This window comes from Grammomys surdaster, unplaced genomic scaffold (assembly GCF_004785775.1).
Source record: "Grammomys surdaster isolate TR1022 unplaced genomic scaffold, NIH_TR_1.0 531, whole genome shotgun sequence".
Taxonomy (NCBI): domain Eukaryota; kingdom Metazoa; phylum Chordata; class Mammalia; order Rodentia; family Muridae; genus Grammomys; species Grammomys surdaster.
The window spans coordinates 581,802-609,448 of NW_021604950.1; the positions used below are offsets into that span (position 1 = coordinate 581,802).

At 41.1% G+C, this 27,647-nt stretch overlaps 1 protein-coding gene and 1 pseudogene across 1 annotated transcript; one reads left to right on the forward strand and one right to left on the reverse strand.

The window, feature by feature from the left end:
• Positions 1 to 6,934: 6,934 nt before the first annotated feature.
• LOC114633137 (vomeronasal type-1 receptor 44-like) lies at positions 6,935 to 7,891 on the forward strand. The gene has a single exon (XM_028781750.1). It carries the CDS (start codon positions 6,959 to 6,961, stop codon positions 7,889 to 7,891), a length of 933 nt encoding a protein of 310 aa, XP_028637583.1. The 5' UTR covers positions 6,935 to 6,958.
• Positions 7,892 to 21,607: 13,716 nt separating this feature from the next.
• On the reverse strand, positions 21,608 to 23,132 carry LOC114633125 (annotated as a pseudogene).
• Between the last annotated feature and the right edge of the window lie 4,515 nt (positions 23,133 to 27,647).

Here is a 27,647-nt window from a genome sequence, read left to right on the forward strand (position 1 = left end):
ATACTATGGCTAGGTATGACTCCCGTAGACTTATGTGTTTGATCAAACCTATGGGGGCCAGGGAGTGGAATGTATTGGTTTGAGTATGGTTGGCCCAAGGAGTAGCATTATTAGGAGGTATAGCCTTATTGGAGTAGGTATTGTCTTTTTGGAGGAAGTGGGTCCCTGTGGAGTTAGGCTTAGAGACACTCCTCATAGCTTCCTGGAAGATAGTCATTTCCTATCTAACTTTGAAACAAATATAGAACTCTCAACTCCTCCTGCATCATGCCTGTCTGGATGCTAACATGTCCTGTCCTGATGATAATTGAGTGAACTTCTAACCTGCAAGCCAGCCTGAATTAAATGTTGTCTTTCTAAGAGTTGTCTTGGTCATAGTGTTTTCTCACAGCAATAAAACCCTAACTAAGACAGAGGCTTTCTAAGGAAATGAAGCTGTAGGTTCAAAGCTGCACAGTGGACAGGCTCACAGCATTCTGAGTCTCACTCCCATTCATCTAGAGCTACTAGATCTTAGAGGCTGTCCTTAGCCTGATTTCCACCCCATGAGATGTCTCAGCTAAGGCATATGTTTGCCAGTTATGAAATATTAAGTCCATGCTAAACTGGGTCGTTGTTTCCCCAGGTCCTAAGAACAGGAATGTATGACTTCTGAGATCTTGGGAGAAACAATTGCAAAGCACTCAAATAATGAGAAAATCTGGATTTTGTTGCTTTCTCTAGGTCTGGTCTCTTACTAGATCCCACAATAGACCAAATGGTATTTTCTCTTGGGGTTAGGAACAGATAAACAGAAATCTATCACCTGTTTTGTTGTTGTTACTGTTGTTACAAAGAGTCCATCAAAGATGCTGGAAAAGGAGGCCTTCTGTACTCCCTTCTTCCATCCTGGGATCCATCACATCTCAGGATCTGTCAGGAAAATTTTCTCCTGCGACACGGTTGGGTCTCTGTAGTAACAGCTGGCATCTGTGACAAAACTCCTGACAGGTCTGTGACAAGGCTTCTCTGAGACTTCCTTTCCCTTCACTATAAGAGCACACTGTCTTCTTTGGAGTTTCTGAAGGCATATTTTTAAATACTGCAACAATCTAGCTGCAAGGGTGAGCCCAGAAGACAGTAAAGTATTTCAGCCTTCTCTTAGTCCATGTAATTTTCAATTTCCCGATCATATCCTCAACAGTCCATTTTCTTTATGGCTTCTCTGGACACACTGCTGACATCTGCTTAGTGACATTTTTATTGTATGAGGCACTGGAGGTTTCTTCCCGATTGTCTTCCAAGTAGTTGTCCAAGTAGAATCATTAGATAAAGAATACTGCCTGGTGTAACTCCATTGTACACAACACCTCCTTTCATGAAGCAGAGCCAGTCCCACCTTCTAAAGCCTTGGTTCATTGTTCATGGGGGCACAGCAGGAGTGAAAGCAATGGTAGCATGGTAAGGAGAGCTGTGTGACAATGACAAATACAAGCAACAATTTCATAAACATAAGGACAATCAGGTATTGCTCAGACCTGACTTAAACCTTGCTCTTTATACAGCCACTCAACACCAGAGTGTCCGTGGCTGCATCCATGTTCTAGAGGGAGATACACACACTCTGCCTTTCTCCTCCCTGGATGCAGTGCACCCACAGGGCCATAAACACCCAGCATGCAGTGGTTTCTGCAGAGAGGTTTCCCTCTTCCATTCTGCTCTCTACTTCCTCCCAGATGACAAGGTCAGGTCATTGTTGTGATGAACACTGGTCATTCCTTTGAGGACTATTGATGATGCCATGGATCTTAGGCTGTCTGTGATTTGTGTAACTGAAGGATGAGACAGTGTCTACAGTCATGGGCTCCTGGATCCCTGCAGAACAGACCATCTCTGTGCTCCTGAGCAGTTGAAGCCTTACAATTGCTCCATCAAGGAATGCTCAGAATTCTTCTGGACATTTCCTGCTCCAGGTGCATTTTGTTCTTTTCTTCTGCCCTCTAAGCTTTTCCTTTCTCCTCTCCAACCTATTTCACAAAGCCAAATTATTAAATATTTTCACCAACTCTCCATGTCTGCTCTTAATTATTAATTCTTACTCAGTGTTTATGAATTCTAACATTTTCCCTATTGCTTCATTTAATATTTCTTTTATTTTTAAAGATTATAGTATAATTATATGAGTTATCCTTTTTCCTATCTCCCTCAAAACCCTTCCAAATAACCTCCTATGCTGTCCTTTGCCTTCATGGCCTCCTCTTATTACATAATACGTGTTTTTAAATGCATAACTACAACATACTCAGTCTGTGTAATGTTACTTGTAGGTGTGTTTTCTATGCTGATTCAGGTTTTGAACACACAATTGGTGTGCTGTCCCCTTGAGAAGATGACTCCCTCCTGTTCTTAGCTTTCTTTAGTTGCCTGCACTTCTTTGTGTAGTCTGAGTAGTGAGCATTTCTGTACCTTGACATGTCTAATTGTTGTCCTTGTTTAGCCCATCTTCAAGCAGCCACATCTCCTTAATACGACCAGGACACAGTCCCACAGCAAACTCCCTGATGATCACACAGGTCTTCCTTCTTTCCACCCATCTATTGCAGTGTTCTCTGCACCTTGGCTGAAGGGGGTCTTGGTGATGAATCCACTGTGTCTGGAATGCATATCTCTACATATTGATTGTTTATGCTTTTCTGTAATGGTCTTCTGTTGCAGAGAGAAATTTCCTTGGTAAGAGGAATTATAAGAGTATATATTTAGAACATTTTAAACTCTTGTTCATCTTGTTAATATACTACATTACAGTACAATGTGAACTAAAAAACTGTGAAATTATTTCATCTCACATGTTTGATTTTTAGTTGATAATTCTTTTTTATTAGATATTTTATTTATTTACATTTCAGATGTCATCCCCTTTCCTCATTTCCCTGCCCTAGAACACCTTATCCCATCCCCCTCATCCTTTTTGCTTTTATACCATTTTAATTACATGCATGTAGTAACGTAAATTCTAGGTTGAGGGTCTATCAATACAGTAGATGCAAATAGTCAAGGAACAAGCAAGACAACAAATTGAAATAGTCAAAGAACAAGTAAGGCATTAAACCCAATTACATGAACACTCCTGTGATCACGGTTACTAAAGGCTTATCAGGATGACCAAAATATCTGAGCCTTCTTCCCTGTCCTAACCCAAAGTCATTTTCATGTCTAAAGCTTACTTCCTTGTTCTAGCCTAATATTTAGATTTCTGCCTGAAATTACTTCTTTGTTGTAGCCTAAGATTTATATTCCTACCTGAAATTACTTCTTTGTTCTAGACTAATGTCAGATTCCTGCCTGAAGCCTACTTTCATGTTTTTGGCCAGTGTCATATTCCTGACAAGCAGCCCATTTCCTTGTCCTTGGCCCATGTCCAATTCTTACCAAGTAGCCCCAGAGCCTCCCTGCCTTTCCCTGTTTTTTTTCATTAACAAGTCTGAGCCTGTCTTAAGTCATTCTGAAAAGAATGTCTTCTGTAACCATCATGGAATATGCATTATCAAAAGCAATGCACTTCTGTCTTAGGTTTGTAAGGCTCTTTGCAGAATCTTACTCGTTCTTGGCTTGCCAGTCTGTTAATTTAATAACTCTGTCTGGGGGTCCATTTTCAGGTTCAAGCCATGTACTTTGGCTGCTAACATGTTGATGTTGTTAATGACAAGGTTTAAAATGATGGGCAGGAATAAAATTCTTTTCTATGTATCTGGGATTTTTTTTACAGCAGTATAGGACTCAGATGTACTAAATGTTCATTAAAGGAAATGATGATTTCTACATAAAACACCACTACATTTCTCATGTACTTTTGGTTGGCATCTCTGAAGTCTGAAGAAGACTCCTGCACCTAGAAGGAGATGGAAGACTCCTGTGGAGCTGATCCATCGACACTGGGTGATACTTTTCATTTAATAATGACCTCAGAATGCGTGACCCTAAGTCTATTATAACTGTTGTTTTATTTACCACCCTGACTTTACATGCAAGAAACAAAGTAAGAATCTATTCACACTAATATTTAATTCTTGGAGTCTTTTCTCAGAGGCATCATGACAGAAGATTAAAGTCAAAGGTTGCCTGCAGCGTCATTTAGAATTCAGAGAAAGATCAGAATTTCACACTGTTTGCAAAGGAAGCCTGGCTCTGCCATTCTACTGTATTGGTCATTTTTTCTTTTCTGTTTCAGGCAGGGAAAGAGCTGATCAGTCGTTAACAGAGCTGAATTGTCTCTCCCAGGCCACATGCCAAAGCACTGCATGAGAAAATTAGCAGTAGACATATCATTAGTGGTTATTCTGTGCCTGAATCAGTTCCATGTTCAGTGGGTATGTATACAGCATGTTCTTTCACACTTAGAGTCCTTTGACACATGGTCCATATACTCTAGAGAAGGTGACTGGAGCTCTGAGTGCTTGAGAAAATTGCAGTGGGAAGGATTTGATTCAGAGTCTAAATTGGTAATCATTTGTTCTGGAGATTTATTGAGAATATTTGGCCTGGCTGGACACTGTTGGCACATGTCTTTTATCTTCCTTGGTGATATATATAATTTATTTTTTTTTCAAATTGTAATTTATACTCATTCACACAGGGGTTATAAACACAAAAAGGCAGGATGTGGGGAAGGGGATGACACTGGATTGTAGGTGTTCAAGGGAATACAGATATTTTTCAGAACAGGGTATCTGCTGGGTGAGGGTTCAGGGGATAGGTCACTATGACTCTGCCTATGATTCACTTGTCCTTATCTAAGTTGGTAATATCTGCCAAAGCTACCTAATTACAAGGTCTATGACTACTCAGGCTGGTAAATTGTCACAAAAACTGCCTGTTTACAATAGCTTATAGCCATCTATTTCAGTGTTTATCCACAGAGACCCAAGATTTTGTGTTAGTATACATGTATGACAGGCCTATTGCTGATTGTAGGCCTATGGCTGATTTTAGGCCTTCAATGAATAAGCAGGGATGCCCCTGACATCTCCTCCCTTCTTTAAGTATAGAAGGGCTGTGGCGAATCTAGTCTTGCAAAGGCGGGGATAGAGGCCTGACCTCCAGTGATTGAAGGGGACCTTGTAATGGCTCTGGTCCCCCTGTCGTTGTCCAGTGAGGCATGAGGGCCATATCCATCCTGATGTCTTTTTCCTGGAGAGGGGATACTTTTGACATCAACCCCTATGCAGTCAGGCTTGTCCCTCAGGGAACCCAGAGAGATATTTTTAACTTTTATTGATATTCCCTTACAGTGCTTAGCCTTGCAGCCTAAGCAAGAATTCAGGTCTCCTGTCAGAGGGGGTTCTGGGTGGCCCCTCTCTGCCTGGTCTAGGGGCGGAAGTACCCTCTTTTAGGTTGGGTGGAGATGGGTTTTGGGAACACCCTGGATAACCTCATCTTGAGTCTCTACAGCTAACTTATGATAATGTGTCTGAATAGGTTTTGCTACCAAATTATTTATCCGTTATTTCACAGAGTTAGTCAGCCTATTTGAGGCCCAGGGACCAGAAGAAATAATCAAAAAGAACCCAAATAATGGTCCCAAGATGAGAGGAGGTAAGGTTGACAACCCTGGAGAGGTTGAAAACCAATTCTTGTACCAGCACTCATCTTTCTCTTTCTTTGATTTTTCTCAGGGCCTTCTCTGACCTTTTTCATGCTCTCTTTAACCAGCCCTGTCTTGTCTATGTAAAGGCAATATTCTTCTTTAAGGGCTGTACATAGTCAAGAGCTGTACACAGCCTTTCTCTGTTATAATAGAGTAGATCAAGTCCAATAAGGATCTTTGTGATTGTTGGAGGTCTCTTCAGACAGAAAAATGAGAGATTTCTTCAGATTAGTGATCTCAATCTCTAGCTGTTTGATGTTTTTGTCAATGGCCCTTCTAAGGTCTGAGTAGTTTAAGTTTGGAGGCCAGCATCTGGATTAGAACTTCTAACAGCAGACATCATGGATGATTCATTTTTACCTGGAAAGGAAAAAGAAGGGAATTCTAGGGGAGATTTCTCTTCCCTGGATGTAAATTGTTATTCATCTTATTTATGGTTGGGCCTGGCTTTGTGAGGAGTATCTATTTATTTCATTAATCTTTTTGGTAGTCAATTAGCTGGCACATGTCTTTAATCCAGCCACTTCAAATGTAGAATCTGGAAGATCTTTGAGTTAGAGGTCAGCCTGTTCTACAGAGTGAGTTCTAGGGCAGTCAGGGCTACACAGGGAAATGCTGTTTGAGAAACAGAAAGCATGGAGAGTAAAGAGGGGAGAGAGAAAGGGAAAAATTTGGGATGAGGGGGAAACACACACAAACACACACACACACACACACACTCACTGAGAGAGACACACACACACTCACTGAGAGAGAGAGAGAAAGAGAGAGAGAGAGAGAGAGAGAGAGAGAGAGAGAGAGAGAGAGAGTATGAATATTTGGCCTAGAGGTAAGGAGTAGAATAAAGCAGTCACTGATATAAAGGACCCTGTGTACTAGACCCCATGGGCACACAGTCCTCCAGGAGCGCACATTTCGAGTTTTGTGCAATCTTCTCCATTCCAGTTCGCCAGATAGGGAAAGCTATTATGTGTCTGACAATCAAAGGAAATGTAGCTCTCGTGCCAGAAGAAACCAAATCCATGGACAAGGAGATAGAATTATACTTGTAACTCATGGAAATGTTCAATATACAAGAAAGTTTATATTCAGAAGTAGCCCCACAAAAGTACACACAATTTGGCCTTGATTGGAAAGCATTAGGACAGAGGAACAGTGGGGATGGCTTTGAGGTGATGTGAACTGTAGCTGAGTTGGTGAAGTGAAATCAGGATGAGGCAACATTTTGTTGCTAGCTTGATGCTGGTTGGAATTTCTAAGTAAGGCAACATTTTGTAATAAAAAGTTTTCTCTTTTCTCCTCAGATTTTTGCTATTTGATTCCTACCCACATACAATGAATAAAGCCAAAATACTCCAAATTGACAGAAACTTAAAAATCACCTTGCTCACTGAAGTAAGCATCGGGATCTCAGCTAACAGTATCCTTATCTTTGCCCACCTCTGCATGTTCCTTGGAGACAACAGGCTTAAGCCCAATGATCTCTACATTGTTTTTTTGTCCCTAACCCAACTAATGCTGCTTATAACTATGGGACTCATAGCTGTGGACATGTTTATGTCTGGGGGGAGATGGGATTCTACCACATGCCAATCCCTTATCTATTTGCACAGGCTTCTGAGGGGCCTCACCCTTTGTGCTACCTGTCTGCTGAATGTCCTTTGGACCATCATCCTTAGTCCTAGAAGCTCCTGTTTAACAAAGTTTAAACAGAAATCTCCCCATTACATCTCAGGTGCCTTTCTTTTCCTCTGTGTCCTCTATTTGTCTTTTAGTGGTTACTTCTTAGTATCATTAACTGCTATACCCAATTTGTCCTCAGATAATTTTATGTATGTTACTCAGTCATGTTCACTTCTACCAATGAGTTATTCAAGAAAAAGCCTATTTTCCACACCAATAGCCATCAGGGAAGCCTTTCTCATTAGTCTCATGTCCCTGTCCAGCGGGTACATGGTGACTCTCCTTTGGAGGCACAAGAAGCAGGCCCACCATCTTTACAGCATCAGCCTTGCTTCAAAAGCATCCCCAGAGCAAAGGGCCAGCAGGACCATCATGCTGTTCATGAGCTTCTTTGTGGTTTTCTACATTTTGGACACTGTTATATTCCACTCAAGGATGAAGTTCAAAAATTCTTCAGTATTGTACTGTGTCCAAATTATTGTATCCCATAGTTATGCCACAGTCAGCCCTTTTGTGTTTATTTGCACTGAAAAGCGTATAACTAAGATTTTCAGGTCAATGTGTGGCAGAATAGTAAATACTTGATTATTCAGTGATGGGTATGAATCCTGAATATAATTCAAAATATTGTCATCAGAGTATGGATCACGGCATTGTGGGAATATTCTGAGGCTTAAATTGATGTATGAAATTATCTTTTTTCTGTTAAATCTGTTTACTTTGTGTGAGGATTACAATATATAAAAGAAAATTAAAACCCATACCCTCTCAGATATCACAAGAGGCTTCTGTCTTTCACTGTGTTTTCAAAGGAGATCTGTGAGATGGCTCTCATTTTTCCTGGCTTCAAACGTTGTTTTTAAGATCCTAAGAAGAATTTATTTGTAAGCTTTAACAATGTGTGTGTGTGTGTGTGTGTGTGTGTGTGTGTATGTGTGTGTGTGTGTTTACTTGAGTGCAGGTGATCATGGAGGCAAGAGGTGTCAGGAACTCTGGAGCTTTACCTATGTGTACTTGTCGACCACCTAGTGTGGGTTTTGGTAATTGACCTTGAGTCTTCTTTGGATCAGGATACTTAACTGCTGAACTGTCTCTCTGGCACCTTCCACTACTTTAACTATGTGATAGCTATGACATTTGCAATACCAGTTGCTTCAGTTGTTTGTATTTGGCAAAATACACAATGAAACATTATTTTATCTGTCAATTATCACATGATCCAGAAATCCCACACACATGGAGCCAGAACTAATGCAGAGAACCATACTATCATTTGCACAATGATGCTTAGATAGCCATATTTGAAATAGTGAAAGGTAGGAATATCCACAATCTGGCGGTGTCCACATCTTGAACATGTACCCTGCCAGAGAGACACAAACACGGTGGCTTACAAAGGACAGATCTGAGAGGAGTCAAATTGATAGGGATGATAAACAGAGTACTTTACATGGGGTGAAAACATTCAATTTTAAATATTAAATTAGTCAGATAATTTCTTAGCTGTAGTATCAATAAACATCATGAAAACTTTGGGCTTTTAGCATCCCAGTGTTCTTGAGATTAAACCCATACCTTCCCAGAGCATACTTCGTGCAGGGGAATCCAAACTTTGCCACTCACTTTACATAGCTGAACACTCTCAGAGAGAAACACACTTGCTGTTGTTCTCAGTGACAAACACAATGCTGAACAAACCCAGATGCACACTTGACACAGTAAAACTGTTATCTGTCACTCAAAGTGAGTAAAATGTCTCCTACATGCACCATACCACACCTAGAACCTAGTAACTTCAGTGCTGATATTTACATGTAATCTAAAGAAATACTGAAAACTGATTGGAGGAAAGAGAAAGGTTGGAGAAGATCTGCTGTGTGTTTTGTCTGCACTTTGAGTGAAGCCTCAAATCATCCGTGTGTCAACAAATGAAATGGTATTTAACTAGGTGATGTGAGAGAACACTTAAAATATCAAGAATGGAGGATGAAGAAGAAAGCACACAACTGTAAGTTGTATAGAACACATGAGCAGAATTGGGCCTGGTGAATCAAGTCTGTAACCCTGAGGTTGAAACAGCAGAATAGTGAGTTCAAGTTTAGCAAGAGCTACAGAAGTGAGTCTATATTACTATACAACAGCTACAAACCCAATATAAAAATAAGAATAAGAATATTTTAAATAATCCCCATGTGTTGGTTGCACATGTATTTAATTCTAACATCCAGGAGGCAGAGTCAGAGGAATTTCTGAGTTGAGAGCTAGCCTGGTGTACAGATTGAGTTCCAAGACTGCCAAGGATACTCAGAGAATCACTGTTTCAGAAAAAAAAATGTGCATATACATGTATACATACATATACCTGGTGGTATAGTCGGGTCTTGAGGTATAACTATTACCAGTTTTCTGAGAAACCAAATTTAATTCCAAAGTGGTTGTCCAAATTTGTACTGCTACCAGCTATGAAGAAGTGTTCCCTTCTTCCACATCTTCACCAGCATGTTCTGTCTCTTGAGTTTTTGATCTTAACTGTCACGCGCGCCCACCTCGCCAGCAAGGAAGACACGGCAACACACCAGGGTCCTTCCGCAGTTCTTCTTTATTACGAAGTATTGAGGAAGACCCCAGGGCCTGAGAAGGTGCCGCTTAAATACCCCCTGGAGTGGCGTGTACATTTCTGGTTGGTTGCTTGCCCATAAGCACATATCTGCCCCGGGACAGGCTGTGACTTGGAGCGTTTTTTCCCTTGCACAAAGGCAGTAAATCTGTAAACTTTGGGAGAGCACTGGATGCCAGCACCATCTCTGCCCACCGCGGCATCTCCCCCTTTTTGTTTTAATAAGAATCACAGGCACTGGCCAATGTCCCATGTCTTAGCCTAGTTGATGTGAATCCAAAACCAGCACCAACGAAAGGTGAGTTCTCTGTCTTAGGCAGCGAGGGTTGCGCACCCACACCTGGCATTCTTTGAATGTGCGCCCCAGGTTGTGGCCACTTGCAATGCCTGTTATGGGGTGGACTCACAGCTAGTGGTGTGCTTCTGGCTTCTGGCGTCAACCTATTCCCGTCATTGGGACCAATGGCAGCTGGCCTGGAGATGAAAAGACGGAGCTGTCCTTGGCCTGTCTAGTGCGGTACCAATCATGACTCAAACTCAAGCCCGATCAAGCAAACTCCATTATGAGGGAATAAGCGATCAAGGACTGATAGTTTAATACGGTCTCCCTTACCCTACTAGGTGCAATGGAAACAAGTCCTCTGGGTGTAAGGGCTAGGGGAAACAGAAAGAGATGCAAACACCCGTCCCTGTGCAATGGAGTCATCTCCCAGGGGTGCAAGGGCTGTTTGCCTCAATATTCAGGTACCAGAGCTACACAGACAAGACCAACCAGGCCAAGACTCCTCACTGACTCAGTGCAATGGGCTGAACCCTTGGGGTGCAACGGCTGAGGGATCTGTTTGCTGGCTATTTCTTTAACATGGATAACCAAATTTCGGGAGATGAACCTTGTTCTAAGGCTGCAAGTGCTTGGGCAATAGCGACCTTGTCACTTTTCTGTTGAGCTCTGAGCTTGCAAACCAACCAGAGCATGAACACTAATCCCCAACACAGGGTTGTACCAAACAGGCCTACTCCTACCCACTCTTTAAAGAAAGAGAAGGCCGAAGAGATCCAGGAGGAGAGTCATTCAGTCAGTGAAATGTCCACACGTGTTGAGTTGATGGCCACCACCGCTGCTCACAACTTCTCGAGAAGTTCATCAAATCCTTCTGACCATTCTCCTGCTAGGTAATGAGACAATTGTCTGGACAAATTAGCTGTTCAAGTAAAGTTTTCATATTGAACACTAGTAATACAGAGGGCTCCCAGATTTCTTTCACATCCCAATTGTGCCAGTTGAAAAAGAATATCTATCCTTTCTTCTACCAAATCTAGGCGCTGATTAACAATCATCAATCCGCCTTTCAATTCAGCACTCGTAGAAGTATGGATATTGACTGCCTCTGCCACTGTAGTGGATAGCTGATTTAAAGCTGCATCTGTTTGGACTTTGGTTGCCATAGCAATCCCAGCAGCCGTAGCTGCAATGGCACTAATTGATATCGCCGTCACTATGGCTGCAGTTATACCAAAGTCTCTTTTTTGTCTGAATAATGATAGGGTAGAGGGGGTTTCAACAGGGACAGGGACCCATCGTGGCACTCTGGCAACCATGGCATGCTTAGCTTGTCCAACAGCCCAACACTGAGACATCATGCATGAATCATTAGTGCAGTTTTCAAATGAGGAATTTGAAAGAATAAACAAGAAGGGGGGAAAGACACACACTGGGGTAGGTGACAATACCGTTTGATTTATAATAATCTTGTTAACTCCAGTAATTAACTGAATAGGCTTTGTCAACCGAGGGATCTGATCTGAACTCTGTTTCACCATAGTTCCATTAATAACTCCTGTAAAGGATGCCCTTCCTGCCGCTCCGCCCTGGAGAAAGGCTAGGGAGTTGAGGTCGGTACAACTGCCATTAATCCCACAAAGTAGCCATTTGTGGAAGGGATTCATACTAATGCCCTGTAGAAAAGGGCCCTCTCTCATCACCGCATCAGCTCCAGGATCTCCCAACATATTGGGTGAAAAGGAAAAAGTTTCATTGGTATCTGCCCATCGTGTTACTCTGGATTGACACTCAGACCAGGGCAGAACAACTCCCTCATCTTCTTAACTACAAAAGGGGGAGACCTTAGGTTGACGGGGATGCCTCCCATCAGTCAAGTTGGGTAATAAAAATGTTCCATTTATCCAAATGGCTGGTTGCAAAAAGGACTGTGAGAACTCCTTGACATAACTATTATCCTTTTCATTATTATTCTTTTTAGTTGTTAATTTAACCCAGCTTCTCTTGTCATAAAACCACCCCAAGGTTCTCTTCGAGAGAGTTATACAGTTTCCTGTCTCAGTAATCTGAAAACAGAGAGAGCCCCATTCAGGCAAGGAGCTATTTTCCCCCAGGGGGGCGTGGGTTTTATCATAGGGAAGATAAGGCAGCCCCATGGTTTTATTAGTTGTAAGAAATCTTGGAAACACCACGGCATCATGTCTAACAGGTATGGGTTTAGGAAAAATAGATAATATAGCCCATCGTTGTTCCCCCCATATACTAGGAACCCAAATATGGAGGATCCAAATTAGGACTGGAAAGATCTGCAGATGAATCCTTCGGGGGAACATCTTCAGTTGCCACTAGCCTTCGCGTCAATCGCTCTGGTAGCCAAAATGGATTGTCCTCTTCCTGTGGAAAAATACAAACAGCTCCCCTGGATCTTATTAAAATAGGATCTGGGCCTTTCCATTGTCCAGTCAAGACCTCCTTCCACTTGACCATCTCTTTTGGCCTGTCAGGCTCTAAGCAATGGCGGTCAGCAGCCGAATGGCCCTGACTGTCCAGATTTTAAAAATTAAGAGGAAAGAGTGCTATAGAAACGGTTACTCGTGGCACTGAGGGTAGAGCCTCTCGACTTCCCCTTTTTGTTTTATTAGATAAGATTTTAGAGTGCGATGAGCCCATTCTATGATGCCTTGTCCTTGAGGATTGTACGGAAGACCTGTCAGGTGGGTCACCTCCATTTGGCGACAAAATTGTCCAAACTTTTGAGACGTATATGCTGGTCCATTATCTGTCTTGAGAATTTTAGGCTTTCCCCAGGCACTCCAGGCCTCAAGGCAATGTTGGATAACATGTGCTGCCTTTTCTCCGGCCAATGGAGAAGCAAATATAATTCCGGAACAAGTATCAATAGAAACATGTAAATATTGAAATTTGCCAAAGGATGGGATGTGAGTAACATCTATTTGTCATAATTGATCACGTGTAAGTCCTCAAGGCTTAACACCATTATGAAAATTGAGGACACTGAGAACAAGTTTTTGTTATTTAACTTGTACACTTTCTAGAAATATCAAATTATTGTCTCAAGTTATTATTATTTTGATGATATAAAGAATAAGATTGTATGACCAATTGTTTCTATATGGTCTATAATTTGACTGGTATACAAATCTGTTCTGGCATTGTCCTGGGTTCTAGGCAATCCAATGAGCCCTTAAATGTCTTATAAAGAAACAGTATACATTTCTTAAATTAAGCTGTATTTCTATAAATAACTGTAAAATTTGAGAATTAATAATATCTAAAAGGGCAACAATTTTAAGTAGTTGCAAACCATGAGCCATATACTGGCTATGAGTGTACCAATTGAAAGCTTGATTTTTCAGCATTTTAAATAGTGTCTACAGCACATAATTTAATTATTTGTGCTGAAGCAGGGGAAAATTCAAGAAAATGAACATGTGATATAATTACATATACTGCCTAATAAATTGATGAGGCATCTGTAAATATAGTAAATATTTTTTCTATGGGCTGTATGTAAATTTATAGGAAATACAAAAGCATGCATAGAGAACAACTGTTAACAACTTGTCTTATGGATAATGATTATCAATTTTGCCTAAAAACTTTGCCATGTAATAGGCCAAATATCATTATTCTCCAATAACCAACTTAATTTCTATTTGGAATAAAGAATCAACATTTCATCCAAAATATTTTCAGGATTCTATCTTACAATCCTGTATTAACAGTGTAATAGTTTCATAATAAGATATTCAAACTTTACTTGTACATGAAGAAGGATGAAACCACATTAATGGTTTCTTTGGCTAAAGGGCTGTTGTGAGCACATAAGTAGTAATAATGTAAACAGCCAACAATGTATCATAGTCTATATAATTTATCTTTTAATGACTAACAGCTTATTCTATACTTTTACAAAGCTATCTATCCCTCATCAGTTAACTGTCGAGGGGAATTAGGATTTGTATCTCCCTTGAAAACATCAAACAGAGGTTCAAGTCCTCCTGTGGTAAGTTTAAGATGAGGTTTTAGCCAATTAATATCTGTTAACAACTTTTAAGAATCATTAAAAGTAAACCAATTTTTGTATGCATGCCTGCAAGCCAGAAGAGGGCACTAGATCCCACTACAAATGGTTGTGAGCCACCATGTGGTTGCTGGAAATTGAACTCTTAATATTTTTAGTTGTGTGTCCAGCCTTTAACGGCTGAGCCATCTCTCCAGCCCAATTATCCATTCTTATTGGAATTTTCTGTGTCACAATCTGCTTAAGATATAACTGAACTCTCAAATATTAAAAAGATATTGTCTTTGAATCTTTTCTGGAGCGATAAGCACTCTAAAATTTTAAAACTCGTTGTATTAGAGCAAAGGCATACAGAAAAACTCCTTTTAGAGAGATCAGTTAACAAAATGAATAAAATACACTGAGAGATTTAAATGCTTAACTTCTGTATTAAAGCAACAACAAATTCTTATATAAGACTATTAATCATTCTTTGAGGCAACCTTTTAATGATATTGCTTCATGGGCTCTCAAGAATCACTAGTAAATTCATTGGATTTAAACCTCATCACCTTTACCAGGATGTAAAGGAACAATAAAAACAATCTTTTAAATCTATAATAATTCTATGTATTTACTAGAATGGTAACCGATGTAGGCAAGACAGGCTGTAATGTCCCATTAGTTTCATAAATCTTAAATTTGAACTTTGTTTGTGGATTAATTGAATAACCAACTCCTTTTAGCTGAGTGAGGGTATCAGATAAAAGCCAAGCTAAAGGCAATCTTGTCCTCTAATAATTTTTAAATAGCCACAGTACCTGTTAAATATCTCCAGTATCTATGAATCCTTCAAAACCTTTTTCCTTCAATTATTAACTTAAGATTAGGTCTCTTATTACTGATAGGATCTAATACACATCAGAGGAATCAAAGCCATCTTGTCTTCTATCATTCTCAACAAATTTGGAAGGAAGGACCCAAAACAAGTTGAGGAATTCCTTTGTCGGCAGGTAGTTACAATGTCATGGAGGGAAGCAAGCATAATTTTAATTCCTCCAATATAATAACAACTCCTGGCCCATAAGCTGTTGTGAATTTTGGGCCTGAGGCTGACGCCTCCCCTCGCGTCCTCAAATATGGGAAAGGCTTGTAACATTCTTCTTTTGTCTTCCTTTGAAAGGAAGAAGTCTGAACAGCACTTGTCCGCATAAGTCGGAGGAGCACTGGGAAATGCGGCGGGGAGTGCTGGCTGGGAAATCAGCGTGGGTGGGGGAGCCGCACGAGCGAGCGGTTTATAATCCCTGCCTCCTTTGTTCTCTATTCAGCAGTGGCAGCCACCTGTCCAGATGGTATCCTTCCGCCGCATGGCGGACTACTTTTTCCTCAGAGGAACTTACTTCCCCTGGCTCAGAATTATACAATTTCAAAGTCTCCAAATCCTTTACCGGATATAGAGGCTTTTCCTCCTTCGTATGTTGCTCTCCCAGGGAAGCTCCCCCTCCCTTATCTTTGTGTCGCTCTCCCAGGGAATTTTTTGTTCCCTCTCTCATTCCCGAGGACTGACGTCCTTGGGAGGATTTTTTGGCATGCCTTCCTGAGCTCCCTTCCTTTCCTGAGCTCCCAAGCGCTTTCCAAGCTTTGTTTCTGACATGTGGCCTTGTAACTCTTTCAATACTCCCTGGCCTGCCACGATAGCCGGGCTGCACCTTTGATCTTGCAAACACGATCTTATTAATTTCCACAGTGGTTGTGTTCCAGGCTTCAACTTTCCATTCTGTTGTTCCATAATTAGATCTTCTTCTAGTTTGTCCCAGGAGGCAAGTGTCAGCGATCCGGAGCATGCAAACCAGGGTGCTACGCGATCTATCTCCCTGCCAAACCCTTGTAACGTGTTTGCAGAGATTTTCAATTTATGCTGTCCCAAGAGTGTCTGGAGCGCCGTAACCACTGACTGCGAGGCTCTCATGTCGCCCTCTTATCTACAAGAGAATCTGACACATAGAGGAGGGGCCTCGAGGCTTATTTACGTCCGTCTAACTGTACCAAACCTCCATCTGTCTGTCAAAACTGCCGGCCTTAAGCAGTGGCTGGGAGGGGGGCAGTGTCAAACCTCCGCCTGCCTGTCAGATCCGCCGGCCTAAAGTGGTGGCGGAATTTAACAAGAAAAGCAGTGGAAACAGAACAGGATCAAAAAGAAAAGAATGAACACTGGCATGACCAGAATGAGCGCCACCACGGCACCTTGTAATTGGGGATTGAGGTGGGATAAATCCAGGCCAAACATGCCTCTCAAAGCTTTACCTTGCCCTGCGGTTCTGAATCCACTCCGCGAGTGGAGGGTCTCCTCAGCACCGGCGTTGGTGAATTTCCAGGGTTTCGGCACCACTATGTCATGCGCACCCACCTCGCCAGCAAGGAAGACACAGCAACACACCAGGGTCCTTCCGCAGTTCTTCTTTATTACGATGTATTGAGGAAGATCCCAGGGCCCGAGAAGGTGCCGCTTAAATACCCCCTGGAGCGGCGTGTACATTTCTGGTTGGTTGCTTGCCCATAAGTGCATATCTGTCCCAGCACGGGCTGTGACTTGGCGCATTTTTTCCCTTGCACAAAGGCAGTAAATCTGTAAACTTTGGGAGAGCACTGGATGCCAGCGCCATCTCTGCCCACCACGGCTCTCCACACTTAACCATTATGATGGGTGTAAGATAGAACCTCAGAATTGTTTTGATTTGCATTTCCCTGGTGACTAAGGGCTTTAAACATTTCACTAAGTTCTTCTTAGCCTTATGAGATTTCTCTGTTGAGAATTTTCTTTCTTTTTTTTATTGGATGTTTTAATTACATTTCATATGTTGTCCCCTTATCCAATCCCCCACCCACCCAGGAACCCCCTATTCCCTCACCCCTCCTCCTTCTTTGCGGATGTAACCCCTGCCTACCCCCCCCCACTCCCACCTCCCCACCATCAAAATTCCTACCCCCTGGGCCATCCAGCCTTCACGAAGTCAAGGATCTCTTCTTCCACCTATGCCCAGCAGGGCCCTCCACTCTTACTTATTCAGCTGAAGCCCTGGATCCCTTCCTAAGTGCTTCCAGGCTGGTGGTTTAGACCCTGGGAGCTGTGGTTGGTTGGTATTGTTGCTCTCCTCATGGGGCCACAAACCCTTTCAGCTCCAATGGCCTTCACTCTAACTCCTCCATTGGGAACCCCATTATCAGTTCAATGGCTAGTTGTGAGCATCTGCCTCTGAATATGTCAGACTCTTGAAGACCTCTGAGGAGACATCCAAATCAGGCCCTTCTCAGCATGCACTTCCTGACTTCCATATCAGCATCTACCTTTGGTGACTGCACATGGGATGGATACTCAGGTAGAATGGTCTTCAGACAGTCCCTCCTTCAGTTTCTGTCCCTCACTTTGTCTCCATATTTGCTCCCTTGAGTATTTTGTTGCTCCTTCAAAGAAGGACCGAATCACCCCCACTTGGTCTTCCTTCTTCATGAGCTTCATGTGGCCTGTGAGTTGCATCTTGGGCATTTCAAGGTTCTGGGCTAATATCCAATAATCAGTGAGTGAATACCATGTGTGTTCTTTTGTGATTGGCTTACTTCACTCAGGATGATAATTTCTAGTTCCATCCATTTACCTAGGAACCTCTCAAATTCATTGTTTTTAATAGCTGAGTAACACTCCATTGTGTAAATAATACCACATTTTTTAAATCCATTCCTCAGTTGAAGGACATCTGGGTTCTTTCCAGCTCCTGGCTATTATAAATAAGGCTACTATGAACATAGTTGAGCATATGTCCTTGTTATATGTTCGAGCATCTTCTGGGTATATGCCTAGGAGTGGTATAGCTGGATCCTCAGGTAATGCTATGTCCAATTTTTTGAGGAACCGCCACACTGATTTCCAAAGTGGTTGCACCATCTTGCAGTCCCACCAACAATGGACGAGTGTTCCTCTTTCTCCACACCCTCGCCAGCATCTACTATCACCTGAGTTTTTAATCTTAGCCATTCTGACTGGTGTGAGATGGAATCTCAGGGTTGTTTTGATTTGCATTTCCCTGATGACTAAGGATACTGAACATTTCTTTAAGTGCTTCTCGGCCATTCAAGTTTCCTCCATTGAAAATTCTTTGTTAGGCTCTATACCCCATTTTTAATAGGGTAATTTTGTTGTCTGGAGTCTAATTTCTTGAGTTCTTTGTATATATTGAATATTAGCCCTCTATCAGATGAAGGATTGGTAAAGATCTTTCCCCAATTTTGTTGGTTGTTGTTTTGTCCTATTGACAGTGTCCTTTGCCTTACAGAAACTTTGCAATTTTATGAAGTCCCATTTGTCAATTCTTGATCTTAGAGCATATGCCATTGGTATTCTGTTCAGGAACTTTTCCCCTGTGCCCAATATTCGAGGCTCTTCCCCACCTTCTCTTCTATTAGTTTTAGCTTTTAATATCCTTTCTTTGTTCTTTGCATTTAGTGTTTTGATATTATGTGACAAGTGGATTTTCTTTTCTGATTCCATTTATTTGGTGTTCTATAGGCTTCTTATACCTTTATGTGCATGTCTTCCTTTATGTTAGGGGAGTTTTCTTCTATGATTGAAGAAGTTTTCAGGTCCTTTCAGCTGGGAATCTTCATTCTCCTCTATTTCCATTATTCTTAGATTTGGTCTTTTAATTGTGTCCTTAATTTCCTGGATATTTTGGATTAGGAGTTTTTTATGTTTTGAATTTTTTGACAGTGTGTCAATCTCTTCTATGGTATCTTCTACACCTGAGATTCTCTCTTCTATCTCTTGTATTCTGTTGGTGATGCTTACATCTATGAGTTCTGACCTGTTTCCTAGGTTTTCCTCTTCTAGTTTGCCTCCATTTGTGTTTTTTTTTTAATTGTTTCTACTTCCATGTTTCGTTCTTGGACTGCTTTATTCAATTCCTTCACCTGTTTGATTGTGTTTTCCTTTATTCCCTTAAGGGATTCATTTGTTTCTTTTTTAAGGGCTTCCATTTGTTTACTTGTGTTTTCATGTATTCCTTTCAGTGAGTTATTTATATCCACCTTAAAGAACTTTATTGTCTTCATGAGATAGAATTTTATGTTGGTATCCTGATTTTCAGGTGTGTTGGTGTATTCATGGCTTGCTGTGGTGTGAGAAATACGTTCTGACGATGCCCACGTATGTTGGCTTCTGTTGTTTATCATCTTGCGCTTGCCTCTTGCCATCTGGTTATCCCTGGTGTTTGCTGGTCTGGGTGACTCTGTCTGGAGTCTTCCTCTTTTGTCCCTGGGTTCCTTCAGGTCTTCTGGTAGGCCTTTGGCCCTGGCTGTAGCAGACCTCTTGTGGGGCTTTCCAACTAGGGGGAATTTCAGAAGAACAGAGAGGCTGCTGATCTGTTGCCTTGGCTGCAGTAGATCTCCTGGGAGGCCTTCTGACTGTTGGATCTTCAGAGGAGCTGTCAAACTGTTGTCCTGTGTGAAATTGGGAGAGCCTATAGACTGTGGTTTCTTTTTCCATGTGTGCAGCAGAACTCTAGCGAGGCTTTCAGTCTGTCAGTCCAGTTGCTCTACAGGACACAGAGACCCTCAGAAGTTTTCAGACTCTAGTTTCAGTTGCCCAGTTGTCCTGTGTACAGAGGAACTCCTGGGATGCCTTCAAGCTGTGTTGTCTTCAAGGGAGCAGACAAGCTGGCAATCAGTTGCTCAGTTGCTTTGTGTGCAGTGAATCTCCTGGGATGCTTTCAGGATATGGTGTCAGTTGCCCTGTGTGAAGTGGATCTCCTTGGATCCCCATTGCCCTGTGTGCAGCAGATCCCATGGGATGGCTCAGGCTGTAGTGTCAGTTGACCTGTGTTCAGTGGATCTCCTGGGATGTCTCAGGTTATGGTGTCAGATGCTCTGAGTGAAGCAGATTTCCTGGAATGCCTCAGGATTTGGTGTCTTCATGGGGCAGACTAGTTAGAAGTCTGCTTATACAGAAAGGACTGGCAAGAAGGGAAGTGGAATTTGGCAGGTGAGAGTTTTGTGAAGGGATGTGTCCTGAGTCCATTGGCCTCCCAGCAGCAGCTGTGGGACTTTGGCAGTGTTCTTATCAAATTCTCTGAGTACAGCAGATCTCCTGGGATTCCTCAGGATGTGGTGTCTTCATGGGAGCAGATATGCTAACAGTCTGTCCCCTGTTCCCTTTCTTAGGTCTTCCATTTCTAGAATTTCCTCAGTCTGTGTTTTCTATATTGCTTCTATTCAATATGCAAGTCTTGAACAGTTTCCTTCACCTATTTTTTGTTTGTTTTTTGTTTTATTTTCTTGGCATTCTTTAAGTTATTTATTTATTTCCCCAATACTTTGTTTTTTCTCGATTTCTTTTTTTTACAACTTTATATAAACTTTAATGTAAGAAAATTCAACTCATTTATGAAACTTGTTTTGTCAAGTTTATGGAAAAATTATCTACTCAAGAAATCATAGATAAAACATTTAACTGAAAAATCTCTCTCTCTCTCTCTCTCTCTCTCTCTCACACACACACACACACACACACACACACACACACACCCTTCACAAGAAACCAGGATTATCTTACTTTTGTAACAATTGTTTCAGCTTTACAGAGCTTTAAGTTATGCCAATTTGCACCCAAATTTAATGACAGAAAAGGCAACAATTTCTCATTTTGTTATATATTTGTTTACAATTTTAATGTAAGGCAATTTATCAAAAGAGACAAACCACAAGATGAAAATGAAGGCAACAGAAAAAATCAGCTTCTTACAACCAAAACAATTGTCACATCCTTAAAAAATAATTTAGAAAAGTGTTGTAAAAGATGTCTCAGATTTGCATTCCATTTATCAACATTCTATTTATTCATAATTCTGAACAAATCATTTTTAAAGTGTAAGATTTAAAAAATCATTTTTCAGTGTACCTGTAAATGTTTTATCCCATGTTTATTCAACTGGGGCATTTAACATCATAATTTATATTTCTTTAAGTTTCATTCAAGTTTACTTATGGTTGAATACACATGAAATGTGCTTTAATGCATAAGAATCACAGTGGATAGCAGCAAAGGAATGGGGAGTGGTATTAAGGAGAGTCTAGTCATTCATATTGTGATTATTCTGCACATTAAGGAAAGATAACTCACACTTCTAGACCCTCAAGACATCCCTTTCCAAGAACTAAAATAAACTCAAGACACCTTGCAGACACTTCCCCACTCCTGAACGAATCGATGACTCTCACACATAAAAACTACAAGTTATGGTAGCAAAGACTTCAGTGGCTATGTATATCTGTAAACTGTACTCAAGTCTTGTTTCTAAGCCCCAAAGTGCAAGAAACAGGGCTCCCAATCTCTCAGTAGTGCTTCTCCTGCAAATAATCCTTCATTTTGTTTGGCAAAGGCAGTTTCTGAATTAAGTCTATTCTGGTGTAGTGATGTATAACAAAGCGGCACAGATACTGCAGAGAGCGAACCTGCATGAACCGTGACACTGGATTAGTCAGTCTGACTGGGTAAGTTTCTGATCCAGGCAACCGAGACCTTGAATAACAAAATGTTCCATTTTCAGAGTCCCTGATTGAATGATTGATTAAGTCAACTATAGATGTATGCCTTTCCACATCTGGCTCTTCATAAAAGCTGAACTTACCATTTGAGTGCTCAATTCGAGTGTGAAGTGTTTTACCATGGGAGTAAAAGCTCAGGCTTAAAAGGTAACAATCATCAGAACTATCCTGAACAAGAAAAGAACCATCTGGCAGATGGAAGTTTGCCAACTTCCCTTCTGCCTCCCAGTGTGTGATGGGGCCCCAGTACCACTCCTGCTTTGCAAGCTTCTTCAGCTACTCCATAAGACTTGTAAGAACCATGGGGCCACTACTTTGCACCGAGTCATAAACTCTAGCAATCCCAGGTGCAGAGTTGGGATCGAAATTCAAATGACAGCGAACACTTTCGGCCATATGCACATCTGGGCCTGAAAGGACGCTGAAGTTCCTTTTGATTGGGTTATTCTGCATTGGAGGTAGCAATGGTGAGGGGAGGGGTGTCATCATGACCTCCTCTAGGGCTCGGTAACATGACTCCTGTGATGCCAATCAACAAGTTGTTCACCGATGAATCCACAAGGATCTCTGGGCCTACAACCAGGTACTGGTCCACATGACTGTCATCTTCAGAGTAAGTGCCACTTGCCCCTAGCAGGGGTACGGCTGACACATCCATGGGAGAAGATATATCCAGGCTGCAGCTGTGCGGCCCATCAAGAGGGCACATCCTGTTGTCTAAAGGCACTACGTACTGAAGATAGTCCTTAGACTTGAATCTGATTATTATGGCACATGTTCCTCCAGCTGGAGGCTCAGGTCCCTGGGTGAGCTGGGGCTGCAGCAGGACTCAGGACATGGCTCTAGCTGCAGGTCTCCTAGCTCCCTGGGCTGCAGATCCCGCAGCTCCTTGCACACACTGTTGACTGGTCCTGGGCTACCAGCACGCACCAAAGCCTTCACTTGCATCTCTATCTTGATGCACATCTCCTCTGAGCTCATGGTACGCAGAGGCCAGGGTGTGGGGCTATAACGGTGGCTTAGCAGTGATGTGGAGCAAGCACATCCTTGAGGCCACCAGGAGCTGAAGCTGAGGAGAAGGTGTCCTCAACTGTGGTTGCAGTGCCGCTCTTGCTCTTGGTCTTCTGCTTGGTGGACAACCGCCTCTTCAAATTACCCATCAGGCTCTTGCTTTTGGACCTTTTTTCCCTTTCTCATCCTCACTGCCAATGTCGCAACTAGCCATGTGTTTGCCATAGCAGCATTCAAATAAAGAGTTATCTTTCACGGAGTCGCCAGCAAGGGACTGGGGCTGAACCATCATGAATTCAGAAATTCACAACGTGGACTCTGAGGCAGTCAGAAGGAGGAAACTGAGGAGATGTAACTAGTCTTGTAGCAGACATAGAATAATTTAAATGGGTTATATAAATAATGAGCCAGCCTGGAGCTCAACCTTATGGCATAGGCATTTATTCATAAATAATTAAATCTCAGATTTGTCATTTGGGAACTGGGATATGAGTGGGAAAGCCTGTGGTTACACATCACTGTGATTTTCCTAGGATCATCCCAAGAGATCCAAAGATATAACATGTGTACAGAAAATTATTGTGCCCTCTCTTTACTTTGGAAAATTATGTTCTTTTGTCCTCCCACTATTGAGACTGAGACTCTAGGAGTGCATGCATGTTATAGAAAAACTTCACATTAGATGGGACTAATTCAATAAACATTTTTACTTAAGATGTTATTGCTATGACCATACTATACTCATACATATGAGTATGTAGATTACTCAGTCTTTTTATCTGGAAAGATGATTAACTCTACTAAGATACTATAGAATTTTTATTTTAGAAAATTGTCTTCTAAAAATGAATTCATTGATTCCCATCACAGCTCTGAGTTCTGAAATATAAACTATTGATTATGAATTTAAACTTTTCTTATCTTTAATACTTTATGTCGCAGCCAAGTGGTATAAACAAATATAAGAATGTTTTTGAATTACAGCTCTCATTTTTAAGTGATAATATTTTTAATGCAATTACACTGGAAAAATATTAAGATTGCTATGAACTTACAGCTTTGTAGAGTTGGTACTCTCTCTACCTTTATGTAGGTTGTAAGGAGTGACTTAAGGTCAAGCTTTTATAGCCACTGATCCACTGACCCATTTTCCAGGTCTTTAAGTATATTTTGTCTAGACTCATTGTTGTGATCCTCCCCTCTGTGCCTTTTTCTTTATTGAATATTTTAATTACATTTAAGATGTTATCCCCTTTTCCCATTCTCCCCACCCCCAGGAACCCTCCTCCTTCTATGAGGATGTGTCCCCACCCACCCACACACGCCCACCTCCCCACCCTCAAATTCCTCCAAACTGGGGTATCCAGCCTTCAGGGTACCAAGGATCTCCTTTCCACCTATGCCCAATAAGACCGTCCTCCCCTACATATACAGCTGGAGCCATGGGTCCCTCCCAATGTGCTCCCAGGATAGTGGTTTAGACCCTGAAGCTCTAGTTGGTTGGTATTGCTGCTCTCCCCATGGGGCCACAAGCCCTTTCAGCTTCTTCAGTCTTCTCTCTAACTCTTCCATTGGAGAACCCCATGATCAGTTCAATGGTTAGCTGTGAGCATCAGCCTCTGTATATGTCAGGCTCTGGCAGATCTCTAAGGACACAGCTCTATCAGACTCCTGTCATCATGCACTTCCTGTCATCCACATCAGCATCTACCTTTGGTGACCACACATGGGCTGAATATCCAGGTGGAACAATCTCCAAATGGCCCCTCCTTCAGTTTTTGTCCCACACTTTGTCTCCATATTTGCTCCCCTGAGTATTTTGTTACTCCTTCTAAGAAGGATTGAAGCACACACACTTTGGTCTTCCTTCTTCATGAGCTTCATGTGGTCTATGAGTTGTATCTTGGATATTTCCAGCTTTTGGTCTAATATCCAATTCTAACTGAGTGCATGCCATGTGTGTTCTTTTGTGATTGGGTTACCTCACTTAGGATGATATTTTCTAGTTCCATCCATTTGCCTAAGAATTTCACAAATTCATTGTTTTTAATAGCTGTGTAGTACTCTATCCTATAAATGTATGAGATTTTCTATATCCATTCCTCTGTTGAAGGACATCAGGGTTCTTTCCAGATTCTGGCTATTATAAATAAGGCTGCTATGAACATAGTGGAGCATATGTCCTTGTTATATGCTGGAGCATCTTCTGGGTATATGCCAAGGAGTGGTATAGCTGGGTCCTCAGGTTATACTGTGTCTAATTTTCTGAGGAACCACCATACTGTTTTCTAGAGTGTTTGTAGCAGCTTGCAATCCAACCAAAAATGGAGGAGTATTCCTCTTTTTTCCACATCCTCACCAGAATCTGCTGTCACCTGAGATTTTGATCTTAGCCATTCTGATTGATGTGAGGTGGACTCTCAGGGTTGTTTTCATTTGCATTTCCCTGATGACTAAGGATTTTGAACATTTTTTTATGTGCTTCTCGGCCATTCAACTTTTCTCAGATGGGAATTCTTTGTTTAGCTCTGTACCCCACTTTTTAATAGGGTTATTTGTTTGTCTGGAGTCTAATTTCTTTAGTTCTTTGTATATATTGGATATTATCCCTCTATCGGATTGGAAAAGATCATTTTCCTATCTTTGGTTGCAATTTTGTCCTATTGACAATATCCTTTGCCTTACAGAAGTTTGGCAATTTTATGACGTCCCATTTGTAAATAATTGATCTTAGAGCATAATCCAAGTTGTGTTCAGGAACTTTCCCCCTGTGCCACAGTGTTTGAGGTTCTTCCCTACTTTGTCTTTTATTAGTTTCAATGTATCTGGTTTAATATGAAGGTCCTTTATCCACTTGGACTGTAGCTTTTTACAAGGAGATAAGAATAGATCAATTTGCATTCTTCTACATGCTGACCTCCAATTGAATCACCACCATTTGTTGAAAATGCTGTCCTTTTTCCACTGGATGGTTTTAGCTCCTTTCTCAAAGATCAGGTGATTATAGTTGTGTGAGTTCATTTCTTGGTCTTCAATTCTATTCCACTGATCTTCCTGCCTGTCTCTGTACCAATACCAAGCAGTTTTTATCACTATTGCTCTGTAGTACAACTTGAGGCCATGGATAGTGATTCCCACAGAAGTTCTTTATTGTTGAGAATAGTTCTAGCTATCCTGGGTTTTTGTTATTCTAAATGAATTTGAGAATTTCTTTCTAACTCTGTGAAGAATTGAGTTGGGATTTTGATGGAGATTGCATTCAATCTGTAGATTGCTTTTGGCAAGATGGACATTTTTACTATACTAATCCTGCCAATACATCAAAACGGGAGATCTTTTCATCTTCTGAGTTCTTCTTTGATTTCTTTCTTCAGAGACTTGAAGTACTTGTCATACAGATATTTTACTTGCTTGTTTAGATTCACACCAAGGTATTTTATATTATTTGTGACTTTTGTGAATGGTGTCATTTCCCTGATTTCTTTCTCAGCCTGTTTATCCTTTAAGTAGAGGAGGGTTACTGATTTGTTTGAGTTAATTTTATATCCAGTCACTTTGCTGAAGTTGTTTATCAGGTTTAGGAGTTCTCTGGTATAAGTTTTAGAGTCACTTATGTATACCAACATATCATCTGCAAATACTGAAATTTTGACTCTCCCTTTTCAGTTTGTATCCTTTTGACCTGCTTTGCCTAATTGCCCTGGCTAGAACTTCCAGTACTATATTGAATAGGTAGGTATAGAGTGGGCAGCCTTGTCTAGTCCTTGATTTTAGTGGGGTTGCTTCAAGTTTCTCTCCATTTAGTTTGATGTTGGCTACTGACTAGCTGAATATTGCTTTTACTGTATGTAGGTATGGGCCTTGAATTTTTTATCTTTCCAGGGCTTTTAACATGAAGGGATGTTGAGTTTTGTCAAATGCTTTCTCAGCATCTAGTGAGATGATCATGTGATTTTTTTCTTTGTGTTTGTTTATATAGTGGATTATGTTGATAGATTTCCAAATACTAAACTATCCCTGCATCCGTGGGATAAAGTCTACTTGATCATGATGGATGATTGTTTTGATGTGCTCTTGGATTCTGTTTGTGAGAACTTTATTGAGCATTTTTGCATTGATATTCATAAGGGAGATTAGTCTGAAGTTTTCTTTGTTGTGTCTTTGTGTGGTTTAGGTATAAGTGTAATTGTAGCTTCATAGAATGAATTGGGTAGTGTTCCTTCTCTTTCTGTTTTATGGAATAGTTTGAAGAGAATTGGTATGAGGTCTTCCTTGAAGCTCTGATAGAATTCTGGACTAAAACCACCTGATACTGGGCTTTTTCTTTTTTCTTTTGGTGTGGAGACTTTGAATAACTGCTGCTATTTCTTTAGGGGTAATGGGACTGTTTAGATGTTTGATCGGCTCCTGATTACCTTCAGTTCCTGGTATATATCTAGAAAATTGTCTTTTTCATCCACATTTTCCAGTTTTTTTGAGTAGAGGCTTTTGTAGAAGGATCTGATGATTTTTTAAATTCCCTCAGTTTCTGTTGTTTTACCTCCTTTTTCAGTTCTGATTTTATTAATTTGGATACTGTCTCATTGCCCACTGGTCAGTCTGGCTAAGGGTTTATCTTGTTGATTTTCTCAAAGAACCAACTCCCGATTTTGTTGATACTTTGTGTACTTCATTTTGTTTCTACTTGGTTGATTTTAGCCTTTATTTTTTTTCTGTCTACTCCTCTTGGGTGTATTTGCTTCTTTTTGTTTTAGAGCTTTCGGGTGTGCTGTCAGGTTGCTAGTATATGCTCTCTCCAGTTTCTTTTTGTAGACAC

What these genes read in the sequence shown, in the direction of transcription:
- LOC114633137 (XM_028781750.1), top strand. Translation starts at nt 6,959, where the DNA reads ATGAATAAAGCCAAAATACTCCAAATTGACAGAAACTTAAAAATCACC.